General features: G+C 28.2%; 1 protein-coding gene across 1 annotated transcript in view; it reads left to right on the top strand.

Annotated features, from left to right (window-relative positions):
- Positions 1 to 15138, top strand: part of LOC123304978 (acid sphingomyelinase-like phosphodiesterase 3b) — a 984284-nt gene that overhangs the window by 695531 nt on the left and 273615 nt on the right. The window contains exon 4 of the mRNA XM_044886559.1: positions 6976 to 7181. Coding sequence (XP_044742494.1) covers positions 6976 to 7181 — 206 coding nt within the window. The remainder of the gene's footprint in view (positions 1 to 6975; positions 7182 to 15138) is intronic.

Here is a 15138-nt window from a genome sequence, read left to right as displayed (position 1 = left end):
CCATACATAATATATGTAACGAATAAATATACACAATACATGTATACTTACTACAATACAATACGTATATAGTGTTCTTCGAATCTATTTCAAACAAAAGTTGTTTATTTTTATATCAAAAATATTTTTACTCTTGTTCTTTCTTTTGTTCTATCTCTAACGGTTTACAAGATGGATTTTACGGATCCAAGACCCAATTGACCTATGTTGTTCATTTACGAACTGAAACTCACTTTTACGTTCTCAGCAAGCTATAAAAATTTCAGCTTGATATCTCTTTTCGTTTTTGAGTTATCGAGATGACAGGCGGACAGACGACAGACAGACAGCGAACAGACGACAGACAGACAGCGAACAGACAGACAGACAGACAGACAACCGGAAATGGACTAATAAGGTGATTTTACGAACACCTATACCAAAATTTTGTTCATAGCATCAATATTTTTAAGCGTTACAACCTTGGGACTAAACTTAGTATACCTTGGTACATTTCATATACATGATATAAAAATGTTTCTTATAAAAAAATAATCAACGTTTTTGAATTAGCGCGTTTGCAGGTTTTCTAGATTTGAGTAGTTTAATGAAAAACAAACCATACACATAGATGAACCATTTTAAATAGGCATTTCAACGGTAAAAATGAACCCGGGCAGAGTATGAAAGTCGAAAAAAACATATAGAGTGTTTTTCGTAAAATGACAGAATTTTAACAGAAAATTAGAAAAATCTCAAATAAAATTTTTTTTTCGGTTTTATAAAAATTCATGCTTATTCTGTAATAAAAAAGAAGCACGTTCTCCAAGTTTCATGAAAATGATTTTTTATGGCTCGAGAAAAAAAATAAAACAAAAAAAAAAAAGAAATTTTTCAATTATTTATTATTTAGATCTTTTATCTTGAACGATTTTCGCTAGGAGGTAATTTTTCGCCCTAAATCGCAAAAAAGCTTTTCAAACTCCAAAAATCATTTCCTATTTCACCATTTCTAATGGTCTCGAATTTAATTGTTTTCTAATATGTAACTTACACCCCAAACTAATTATTAATTTATTTCTCTCAAAACCTAACTTTACTAGCGTAATTTCACAACTACAAAAACTAAAATGGCATAGGACCTCTATATCTTCGGGTACGGAATCTTCTAAAAGTGAGGTACAGTGTATTTTATTGAAGTACCGTTTTTCAATTTATTACTAAATATTTTTTAAATGTCAACACAAAATTCAACCATCTATCTAATTATCCATTCGTATCTCCCTTTTCATTCAGTATTTGACATAAATTGTATGCCAAACCTGATATATCCATGTATCGTTTGAAAACATATTATAATTGCTTTTTACAAAAACAACTGCTACCCATTTTCATCTTAATTTTTTCAATTGAAAAATATTATATTTGCTATAAAATAGAAAAGTTGGCATTTAATTACTAGCTACATATGAAAAATATTATTGCTAAATATATAAAAGGCGGTTCACAGTAAAGAGTTAAACATTTCGCCAGTTTCCCAATGAAAAATCATTATTTTTATCAAATAACATGAATAACATCAAGAAAATTAAGTTGGTAAAAATTAAATTATATTTTAAATATTGTAAATTTCACATTTAAGCAAATTATTTATAATTAAAGGAATTGTGTTCTTGTCGCATTAAATTATGTAAAAATAATCCATGAAAATGAATTAAATTAAAAGAGAAAAAAACTCCAATATATAAAAATGGTTTCGTCGTAAATATTGTTCCAGAAAAGCCTTAAATTCATTCATCACATTCCGCAGAATTTCCAAAGGTTTCCAGTGTGATTGTTTTTAGAGCTCTGTTACGCCAGCGACGCAAAGTATCGCTGGAAATCGTATTTAAAAAATTCCAAAATTAGGTACTGCTTAGGTACCAAAATCAGAAATTAGGTGCTCTGTAACACGACAACTTAATACTCAAAGTTGTGTTGCCGGCGTGTCTCATTTTTGAGCACAAGGGCTAAAAACTTCAGAACCCAACCAACTCGTCTATAGTCGACAAACTCAACCAAACCATCTCACTTAAAGCAATATAGATTTATCAAAAAATAAAATAAGAAACGGGCATTCACGTAATTAGCACTTAATTATAACGCTTAGTTTATACCAGATTTAGCTTTCGTCCTAGTTTTAGAGAGACCTGATTTTCCAATCCGTTGTTTTCCAAATTCGAGGCTTGCGTTTATTAACAAGGAAATTTCACGATCTAGATCGTTTAGAACTTAATAAGCACGTAATTGCGTTTGCTTAACATTCATAACTTAATTATTTCTTTCTTTACGTTGATAGCATCACATAATGCTAGAAACGCAACATTGCGTATTAAGTTTCGGTCTAAGTTACAGACGAGCACTTAAGTTCTAGACTTTGGTACCAAATTTAGAAATTAAGTGCTGGCGTAACAGAGCTTGTCTTCAGTGCTTCAATTTTTCGTGCCCGGCAAACTTAAAACACGTTGTTAGGTTTGTCTAGTTTACAAATTACTTAGTTTAATTAAATATTTTTGTTTGTTTATGAATATAATTTATAATTACTTTATTTTATGTAATTTTTTTAAATACTATAACCAAACTCTCTATTTATTTTAAGGGAAAATTTGAAAACAACAACAATAACAATAAAATAAAGCATGCAACGTCAAAATCCGGTGCATTTTTTTCAAACACTAGGTTTGCTTTAAGTAATTTTATAATATTCTAGAAGTTCAATTTTTCAGTCTTCTGTTTATGGTTTAGTACAATTTTTTTTCGTAAATTTTAGAAACATTTTCATAGTTTATGTTCTATGAATGTAACAATTTCTATTCCATTTTGTTAAATTGACTAAAATCTCAAATAAAACATTGGAATTTTATTTTGAATCATCAAAAATAAAATTATTATTATACCTACATACAACAAACATTAAAATAATTCATTCAAATAAAGATGTTTTAATAAAACAGCAAAGAAAATGTAACAAATATTTGATTAAAATACTTTATCATAGATTACTTTAATTTAATCTTTGCCATATATAAACACACAGCAAATAGTTTTATTAATATTAACTTATAAAAGCTATATTAGTTGAGGATTACACGCAGATTTTACTTCTACCTTTATACTCATACAGGTTGACCATAAATTCATGATAAGGTATATTCAAATATTTTGAGAAATATATTTCGGATTTCAATTTAAGGAATGATTCAAATAAAAACAAATCCCTTCAAACATAAAAAAAAATGACAAACATTTATAGAAAATGCGATTCTGAAAATATATTCAATTTTCCTTTTATATTTTCTATGATTGTTGAAGCTTTATTGTTTTTGCCAGCTGGCAACAACTTTAGCTAAAGACGAAAAAATTTGGCTGAGTAAAAAAAATTAAATTGAATTATTAAAGATAACTAACTAGAGTTGATGGTATAGATATTGAAAATAAATGAAGATAAAATGTACACATTTATATCCCAATGCCTAGATCATTTTTTATTAATTTCACAGAGGAAGTTAATGTAATGGGGTCGATTTTGAAAATCTCCAGTTTTACATACTTCCGCTGTTTTTAGGCCGCTATATCCGAATCAAACCTTTGAATGTGATGTCTGTGTGTTTCTGTATGTGTGTGTACGTATGTGCGTATGTTCGTTCGGATTCTTTCATCTCGTGACAACACGTGACTGGTATTATTCGACGCGTAATCGCAGCGTTTGGTAATTTTTATAGTTGCAGAGTATCTCAAGTTTTTTGTTGTTTTTTTTTTTACACACATAAAAATCATTCCTCAATAGAAGCAACTGCCAGTTCTTAGAGAACCTTTTTCTGCTTTAGACTGGCACAATATATATATATTACATTGATAAATATTATTGGGAAACAAATATCTGAAACAATTAATCCGTCATTTGAGAAGGAAAACGAATAACTTGGTTTTCAAAACGTATTTTGATATTAACTGTATTCTTCCAAAGAAATGGTCTAAATGGTAATTTATCCGATATTAAATCAACAATTTTTAGGCTAGATTAAAAATATATTTTCTAATCGTTTACTTATGGTCCGATACAGGCTAATATAAAATATCATGCCAATTAATTCAATAATTTTTTATTTGACAGTTATAATTCTTTATGAACCTTTGCAAATTCTACTTTTGTATGATTTTTGTAGAGAAGTTGAATATCTCAGCAATGTCAAGATTTTGCGTTGAGCTAATATTAAGTTATATCCAAAACCACATTGCCTAAATTATAAAGAATTATTGTTCCGATTTTTAAATTGGTTTTGAATTTTGTACTCTGGTTTGGATAATTTTTGTATGGATATGGATATTTTTGTAATCTTCCATACCAACCAAGAATATTTTATAAACACTCTTTGTATAAGGTTTATAATTCGAATATTTAGTTCTGGTAATTTTAATCTCAATACCTCCAGTGTTATGATGTTTTAACTCACAAAAACTTCACAAAGCAAATTTAGCTTTCTCGTTCTATCTTATTAAACTGAATTTAATTATAATTTTATGTAAACTTTTGTGTGCTGTTGTTTAATATCTATATATTATGTGTATATGTGTGTATGGATGGCTTAAATATTATAACATAAGTTAATTATTATTGTTTGTATATTTACCTCGCTACTTCGTTCGTTCAGAAAATACAGTAGAAAGTTTCTTCTAGGTCAATAAATAAATTTTATTTTACATAGCAAGATACCACATTCACATATGATAAAATTATCAGAAGAATAATTGTAATCATAATCATGATTTAATTCATATCACATAGTAATTGGATAAAAAAAATTCCATCACTTAAGGCATATTTCTTCTCATTTCATGTTTGTTATTGCTATGTGCTTTATACGGAAATATAAATTAAGAAAAATTAGATTTATTTTTAATGGATTATTTAAATGTAGAAATACAATCAGCTATAACCCGCATATCAAATTTCAACTATCTATATCAATTTGGAAGGGTTGTGAAGGAGTGTAAAACGAAAATTATCGTCAAAAAACGTAATTTTGTGGAAATATAAGGAAATATCTTTAGAGCCATTAAAACAGTGTTACATTGGATAGCCTTCCTAAATTGCCTTAAAGAGGTCTCGAATTTATAACACGAATTTTTATAAGACGAATTGAGTCTTATATACAGGCCGTTTTTGTACCATCTAGGGATACCAATATCACTAGTATGACAGAATACCTGCGGTAAGAAATGCATCTAAATGAGATGTATTATATACATGTGTTGAGCATGTAGTTGTAAGACTACAGATACGATACGACAGATCTTCTGTTGTGTGCATGCAGAGAGTGGGAGTTTATAACACATGTATATAATACCTCTCACTTAGATGCATTGCTGAACGTATGTATTCTAAGTACTGCATAGAAAATCTAATTACTGCATCTTTTAATTTGCTTAAAAGCATAATATAATATTTTTAAAAGTTTTGAATAGTTTAATTAAATTATTGACTTTATTATCTAAAATTGTTTTCTTTACAAAAGAAATGGAATAGTTGGCCTGAACAACAAAAAAAAACTTTTTATATATGTATTATGTTGCCATTTTTTACCTGTTTACCAAAAAAAAATCAAAAATATTGTCGTAAGATGAACCAAATTTTTCCTCCATTCTTATATTCTTGGCTCAATTAGTTGTATTATACAAGCATTAATGGCGTAAAATATTTTGTAATGACGGTGACAAGGTTTTTATAAAAACACAATTTAAAACTACTATACTCTATACAATTCAACTATTATGTCTTAATCAGCACACAAAGTAGACTTTCAAATTAATACATACCATAAATACAATGCATCCAGACATGGAGTTTTCAAGCAGTCAAAACAATTTTTTTTTTGTAAATTTTACCAAAAACATTCTTCCTACAAATCCCTTCATAAGCCTAGAAAACCACGGCTACGTAGATGTTTCGAAAAGATTGATAAAATTGAAAACAATCCTGACGGACAAAATTGAAAATAATCCTGAATGCAAAATTTTAAATCAAAATGAATTACTTATATTCTGCATGAGTCAATTTCTCATCTTAACAGATTTCTAGAACAAATTTGAAATTTGGAAGTTGAATAAGAAAAATTTATATTGCGAGTTTATTTTAAATTATATTCGAGGTTAATTTTTTTAAACATTTATTTTAAATTTTAAATATTTTTGCTTTAATTTATTTTAAATTTTAAATATTTTAATTATTTAATAAATTTTAAAGATTCTCTCTATAGAAATAAAGTTGCTTCTTTCTCTAATAATTTGCATTTTTTACATATTTCTGAACAACCGGTTATTTAATCAACAATTTTTTTCATGTAATCTTCTCGACAAGTAACGATTACAGGATTCATAAAGTGTTTTATATAATTTTCATTTTACTCAAAGATAATTTACATTTAAAGTAATCTGACTTTCTTGACAAGCAAAAATTTTTATAAATTATGCCTTTTTGTCAATAAAATACCAAAAATCTGAATACACTCTATGGTATAAATTGATTGTATTCTCTATGTATTTTGTTTCAAAATGAATTGAAAATTATTAAAATACCTAGAAAATAATAATGAGCAGTAAGACCAGAACAATATTAATTTGCCTATCCTTATCTTACACACCTAAACTTGTACTTTGCTCTTTCTCTTAAAAACTATTCTTGGTTCCTCTATAATTAACTACTTTTGTTTCGCGTCTAGCATATATGCAGGATCAAACAAGATTCACGAAGATGAAGGTAAATGAGTAAGACAAAGGCTTCCAACAATAAATGTGCCACACAAACATAGGTCAACACTGTTTTCGTTTTGGTTTTGACCTTGCTCTTCATTAACAGAAAATACATTTAAATTCCTCTTAGATGAAATTAAGTTAATGATAATAACATTAATTTTTTTTTTATTCATTACATAATTTTATTTTTGTTTTATATTTCAGAGATGCGTTATCACACTCACATGCAAAACTATCAGAGGCAAGACGTTTGGTATTGTTACAAAATGTAACAGACCTATTACATCGTACATTTAGCTCTCAATTTGTTTTTCCTGTGATTGGTCATGATGATCCTGCTACCGTTAGTCAATTAGCTGAAATATGGCGACGATGGCTACCACCGGAAGCGATGCAATCGTTTATTAAAGGTAACTATTATTAACGTTATAATTATAATTAACTTGAATATTTTGTACTCATTCAAAGCCGAAATGAACAGACTTTTTAGTTTCATGCATGGTAAATTTATTTAAGTGAATTATCAAAATTTGCGCTAAGCAAACGCTGGCTTTTAAAAAGTATTTTTGAAAACTTGAATTTTTATTTAGGTACACTATTTATACACAGGGCTGGACAGATGAGTTTGCGATTTTAAAAACGCAGTAAAAAAAAATTTTACAAATTGTTAAAACATATAAAAAATCATTTAAGATTATATAAATTGTATTATCCACGCAAATCTAAATTATTTTTTAGTTAATTATGTAAATTGTTTAGCTACCATATTACGTTACTAAATTGCATTGCAAAAACATTCTAGAACATTAACTTAACGTTATTAATCAGTTCAAATAAAAGCTCCGGTGATATGATAGGACATCCAGGCGCTGGAAGAATGGGCGGCATATTTTCTAGACGTCTAAGTTATTCACTGCAGTTTCGTCCTTCAAATGCTTCAACTGTTAGTGGTCGGTTTTCCTAATCAAATAATATGTATGAGTATATGAGGCGAGTCTAAGTTTTAAAGGGTCAATTCAGAATAATTAAAGACGGTTGTCAATGTCATATTTATCTTTCCCTCTGCAAAAATATTAAAACCGGAATTTCTCTTTTATGAATCCCGGATGAATATTCATTGAAAGCGGTATTCAAATAAGAGGATTAAATAAAAAGCATCTGACCAATTTTATAACTATTTATTGTAGAGCGCTTTACTTTCAACTATTACATTTTAAAATAATCTATGAAATAAAAGTCAATTTCAATAATATATCTTGATTTACGTACCATCAATTAAAAATTTATAGAATACAACGTTTATATATTATATTTATACTTTATGTTAGACTGAAAACCTAGAGATTTCATTAAAAATCATTTAGTTATTCAATTTAGAGGCAGAAAGAATAACCGAATGCCGCAAAATATCGAATAACGCACACATTGTTTTGTTGAGGGATTAAATAAAAAATTTTCTAGGAACCATAAAGGATAAATTACTGGCTATTAAAATTGACTTAGCCGAATAAGTTTTTAAGCAACACCTTCGCAATTGGCCAATTGCTATTCAAATTTCCTGCCGTTCTGAATATCGTGGACCTATTATTACAAAAAGTTATAATAAACAAAAACTGTTGTAACTAAAATTTATTTACTCATGTTTTGTAATAGATAATAATGAATATTTATTCTTACAAAACATAAGATTACACAATATCTTATTATATCTGACAAATTTCATATGTTTTTATCCATGATGTTTGTTTTATTCTCAAATGCATTGAAAACTATTAAAAAGAATAATGATCCCGTCTTGTATTCCCTATTCTTGAAACAATTTAATTTAGAAAAATTGTATACAATTCGTAACACACAAACACTATGTGTTGACTGTTGTCATATGTGTATATAATGGTGTGACCATTCCCAGTATAATTATTAACTCCATAGAAATATTAATATTAATACTAACTCTGAATGTTGGTTTGGTTTAGAGGTCGTTCATTGTTGTGCTCTGTGATGATGGTAACTACGTTCGTTCTACGTACTTCACTAACTGCTACCATGTAGACAACACATATATGCAGATGATAATAAATTTCATGATACTCCAGAGACATAATTGTTTTGTTCCCTTGACGTTTATTGTGTTATTATTATTATATTCAAAAAGAAACACTCACTCTGTAAGCATACTTACATGACGATGAAACTTTATCTTGTAAGCTCATGATCAAAAATATTCAACCAGAAACGAAATTGATCAGTCCTTAGTTCAAACAATGAGTAAGGATTACCGTTCACATCAACTGTTAGAATCCCTCCAAAACGCTGTTTGCCAAAAAATAAGAATTTCCTAGTCGCTTTTATAAAAATATTTGTAGCCTACTCCCTATCACGCTTACTTCGAAAAATAAGGATTGTGTATTGGTTTACATAGTTACGAAAATTGGATCTGGATGTCAATTATACTATCGATGAAAGATACAAATCTGAAACAAACCGATGAATGACTTTAGAAGTTTTATATATTTTAGAGCGACATAGACCATTAGACAAAAGTCTATGGATATGAATGCTCGATTCCTTTTCATATCGGCTTTAAATTTAAGTAAAATAAACTACTTGTATCAAGCACTTTCATCGTGAATAAAAGCTAGTGGAGTAAGGAAGAAATGTTTTTTAGGGGGATTCTAACAAATGATACGAGTTGCGTCCAGACCAGTCCACTTGCCTAGTTTCTAGCTTGGTATTTATTTAAGAAACAAAAAAACAATTTGAAAAATTTCAGTTTTCATTTCTTATATTCGAATACATTTTAATAGAGGTTAAAATTCTCACTCAATGTAGAGTTAGATTCTAATATTTTAATGAATATACCTATGTTACAGTAAAAGTCGATTGTTAGTAAGAATTGACTCTTGCTAGGCTGTAACAGATGATTTCAAATGAGTAAACACATTTTTCCCAAGGAAGTGTTGACTATGCCTGCTGTGTATTAGATTCACTGATAAGTTAAGCACTACATTAATTCGATAGAAACATTTGAGAGAAATCTCAAATGTTCTTGCAGCACAAAATGCGAATCATTGAGGTGCATGTGTAAGCAGAAAGATGTGCTTTGTAACTCAAAATGCCACAAATCTTTGAATTGTTGCAACAAGTGATAGTTTGCATTTCTATTGGTTTTTTATTTATTTTTATTATTTACTCCCGCAAGACAGTAAGAGTATACTTTACCTAGCTATAGTCAGCCGTGACTGGAACATGTTGGTTAAAATTAAACACTTTTGGTTTTAATCAACTTTTACTGAAACGCCCAGTAACAGTTCACTTTATCTAGGAACTCTTACTGAAGAATCAAGTTTCCCTCTAACAAATACAAATATAATAATATTCACCGTAAGAAAGTGATGAATTCGTTTGTTTTCCTCACTTCTGCCTCGAAAAGTGTTTCAGTGTTACCTTAAATGTAGAAACGGAGTATATGTGAGTCACTTTTATGCATTCGTTTGTTGATTGAGAGTAAAGAAACGAATTTCTCTATCCAAAAAATTTTCACCCTATTAGGCAATTCGCTATTTGTAAGATATTTTCTGCCTTCTTCTTTTTTTATACACATATTTTTTTCGACATTGTGATATTCACTTTCCTACTTTCCAACCAATTTCAGATTTGCTTAGAAATCAGGTCGATGAAATAATTACGCTTGTTTCGAATAACCAAAGACGATTATTTTGAAATGCTAGAAACACGGAAATTTCAGAAATTTTTTTTAATGATAGTGGAATGAACTGGAGCCCCTTTTGAGATAGAAATTTCATTGAAAGATAAAAATTTATAAAAGCTCCTGCGATTTATAGGTTTATCCTTTATTAAATATATAGCTTTTAGATTCTATTAAATATATATTTCGAGAAATTCACTGGTTTTTAAATAATAGCGCCAAATACGATTGACCGCATTTTACTATTTGTTGACCACAGTTATGCAGAGGGAAATTTCGTACAAGAATAATTTTTCCGGATAAAAGCAGAACGCTACTAAACACTTTTGCGTACTTATCCTGAAAATGGCGAATTTTCGAAAATCATACATATTTTTAACCCATCAGCACTTGCGTCAATCGTTCGATAACCTTGCGTACGTTCTGCGTATGCATCCAATATTTCACGCGTTAGATAGTCTCTGAAATTTTTATATCATAACCTCATGATTTTACATAAAATTCATACATGATGTGTATAAGTTTATTTTTTAATGCAGTAGCTAATTAAAAATAGTAGATTCTTCATCTTCGATGATTTCAAGTGAATTTAAATGATATTGATCTGATATATTTTTTTCAAATTTGACAAGTTCCAATGATAGCGAATTTACAATAAAATAATTACATAATGAGAAAATGATTAATTTTACTTAAATTATAGAAATTTATTATATATTCATGAATTACACTGTAAATATTTGTTGAATTAAGAAATTTAAGGATGGAATGAATATAACAGGTTATGTTAAAAATAGCAATGCTTTCAAAATTCGTGCATAATTCCTAGCGGACAGAATAATAAACATTCAAACAACCGCAAGTACACGAACAGGGCCGAAAATATGCGAAGTGCATAATTTTTATTTTTCAATTATATGCACCTTTTGAAAAAAGACCACAATTTCAGAAGAGCTTAAAAATCATTTATTTTTTAAAACTGTAGATTGATAGAAAAAAATTGAAAAATTCGTTATTCGAAAATTGATAAAATTGAATGAAGATAGAAAAATTTTTAACCACTTGTACCATTTAAAAAATAAAAGTTATTTATGTTTTTAATCGAGCGTGAGCCAAATGTTCATAACGCGAGTTCATAACGCTTTCAGGCTAAGAAAAAAAAGTTTTTGCTATGATTTGCAAAATACTTTTTTCAGTCTGCTAGTCTCTTTCGTTAAAAAAACTTTAATGTGATTTTTTTAACAAAATAATTCGTATGGAATAATAATTCGTAAGCTACAATGTAATAAAGTGGTGGCAAGTCACTCAGGAAAACGGTTTTTTTTTGTATGTAGTTAAACTTTTTTGTGCGATTGTGTAAAATTTCATACATATATAATAACAGAAGAAAGTAAGTAGCAGCTTGGAAACCGGACGCAGTGATGCGATGCAATATTCACTGATATATGACAATGTTTGTTTGTTTTCCTTACTTACATATAGTATAGTGTACAGAGTCGCCTAGCTATGTGTTATTTTATTCTTCTTACGTTTGATATACAATGAAATTTTCTATTATATCATATATTATATGATATTGTTTATTATGTGATGCTACATTAAAGATGCATGTTGTCTGGATTTAGATATGCTAAAGTCAAACACATATGTATCATGTCAAAAGCTTTACCATTTAATTATTATGACTTGGGTTTTATTTAATGTTCCTATCCATTTCACTTTCATTTTTTGTTCAAAAAAAAGCTTTTATCTACAAAGAAAACACTTGTCACTGATGATTGAGAACGACTTATGCTAAATTATCTTTCAACCGTGCTACCGTATTACAGAGTGGAAATTTTTTGCACTATTTTATTCTCGGTTAAATATCGGCTTATTCTGAGCCTAAATGTTTCGATACGTTCATTGTTAAGTTAGTAACACATCAGTTTTCTCTTTTAAAATTTACCCTCGACTAGTTTAGGATGAAATAGCGGTTTATTTTGGGGACTTTTTCAATTCCTATTATTTTTGAGCTGTATTTCTTATTATGTAATCTAACCTTTACCATACTTTAAAACGTTATAAATGACAGTTAGCTTCATTCATACATCTATAGATGTTATTTCAATATTTTTGACATCTATATACTGAATTTGACAAAATTAATCCAGCCAACTAAGCTTATCATCAGTTTGTTTTCTAATATAGATTATCCTAGCTAAAAACTGAATTTTAGCTATTTTGGGAGATTATATACAATTTTTTCAGTAATTAAAACGAATAATTTGATTGAAACGTTTTACGTGTTTGCAAAGGATATGTGTTCGCAAAAAAGTAAATTACTCGTAAAGTGAGAAAGCAAACTGAAAGATTCCTTATTTTTGATTTAGAATTTTTTTTACAATCTATGACAGAGATAACAACAGGAAAGTAAACTTTTTTGTACTACTTTGTTAATATGCATAATATAATTTTGATTAATATAGTATATATTTATTCGTAAGATTTGTATAGTATAATCAGGTTATTCAAAAACAATTCAGTAATTTATACATTAAAATGAGTTAGTTTGAAGTTAAAAGTTTGAATTAAGTTTCACATATATTTTCCCGTAACTTTCAAAGCACATAAGAGAAAAAAAACAAAGTTAATTTGTTTACGAAAGTTAAATTGGATTTGAAAATCTGAAAAAAAAGTGATCCATCTGAAAATAAACATTGGATGCTGCATCTCTAAACAAAGTGGACCAAAACAAAATTCGTCTTCCGCATTTAAATAATAAACTAAACTAAAAAACCCTGAGAAATAAAAAAATTTTTAACAAAAAAAACCGATTTCAAAAAAAACAATTCAAAAACAAATTAATATGCACTAAATGGTAAAAAATAACGAAAATATAATGTAGTTACAATTCTTGTTATTTTTGAAGTCGGTGTGAGCCAAGGAAACAACTGTGTAAAACAGTTTGCTACATTCACTTGGCTGACACAGACTCCAAAAATAACAATAATTGTAACTACATTATATTTTTTACTTTTTAGTGCATATTAAGTCGGTTTTTTTTGTTAAAATTTTTTTTATTTTATGATTTTTTGTGAACGTGTAGTACACTAACCAATTTGTCACTAAAAAAATAATAATCGAAATCATTTGGCGTAATTCTGAGTTATTCACCCATTTGTCGCGCACATACTTAATTCAAATTTAAGACTTATATGATTTTCACATGGGTACCATTGTCAGAAAAAAACAGTCGAATTGAGAACCTCTTTCTGTTTTTTTTGAAGTCGGTTAAAAAGGAGGTGAAGCGTTAAAACTGTTCATATGGTACCTTTTCTTGGAAACAATAAAAAAAAAACTATCGCTATCTCAATGTGTATAAATATTGACTCTTCAAGTGTATTCTTTACTTTAAAAATTGACGTTCAACAACTGGGATGGAATCATCTTTAACATGTTTGTTGTTACTGATGCACTTGTTCGTTACCATATATTCTGGATATATTTATTATATAACATATATGTATATATACTCATTTACTTTATACTTGTACATTATATGTGTACACACAAAGTCTCGTAAGATATCAGTAAACTAAAAGATAATGAACTTAACAAAGCAGATATGTGTAATCTTAAATTCTGTTTGGAAGAGCCAACCATACATATACAGTGGAAGGTGTAGTACCTCAGATACAAATTTACATTTGAGTTTTTTTTAATGACGTTTTTTAAAAAACCACAATGAACATTTATTTATTAGAAAATCCTGCTTAGGAAGACTCTATCTACCGATTTTAATAGGAACCTCTATATAGGTCACTATCAGACGTAAAATGTTATATAGACGAAATGTTTCGGAATTATTTGGTTGTTAAGAGAGAGTTTCATAATTTTTTTTTGCATTTTTATTAATTCATATATAAATAATTTTTTTAATTAATAATTCCATTTTTTAAAAATTATTATTAATTATTTAGACGGAAATTATTTTTAAAAATTATTTAGACGGACGTATGATTTACCTACACCCGTTGAGACTGTGAGCTAATCGGAACTACACTAAATTCTATGGAAAATTACGTTTTAAATATAGTGAAAGTAAGTGAAAGAAATCATTTATCATCCTGCATGGTATTTTATAATTTTTTCGTTCGGTGGAACTTTTCTTTTCTTTTCTAAATCATTGGTAATATGTGTACTTTCTTTCAAAAAGTTTGTGTTTTATTATGTTTGTTTGTATTTGAAACATAACCTCCACAAAATTTGACTTTATGTTTAAAACTGGAATACTATATAATAACTTGCTCACCATTAACCAATAATTTACGTTGACTAAGATTTATTTTTGAAAAAATGCAATGTTAGCTTGTAAATAGAAAAAGAAATTAATTGCCTGTAATTTTTTTCGGAATAAAAATTTATTATCAATTCATTCGAAAATAAAGCCATATTGACCACCGATCTTCTTTCTATCCATATTCTGATAAAATACCCCAAGGTTAAGCTATATCGGCGAAAATTACCTAACAGCCATAGAATTCCAGGTACTACATCTTACCGTATATATATGTAATATATGTAAACATATTTCATGTAGAATTTATGAACCTAACTTAGAAGTGTGTTTATGAAATCATTCTCCATTACCACCCTCTTTCTATCAAATCATAAAT

The sequence above is a fragment of the Chrysoperla carnea genome, chromosome 1 (genome assembly GCF_905475395.1).
Source record: "Chrysoperla carnea chromosome 1, inChrCarn1.1, whole genome shotgun sequence".
NCBI classification, from domain to species: domain Eukaryota; kingdom Metazoa; phylum Arthropoda; class Insecta; order Neuroptera; family Chrysopidae; genus Chrysoperla; species Chrysoperla carnea.
This window is presented reverse-complemented; position numbering and strand designations above follow the sequence as displayed.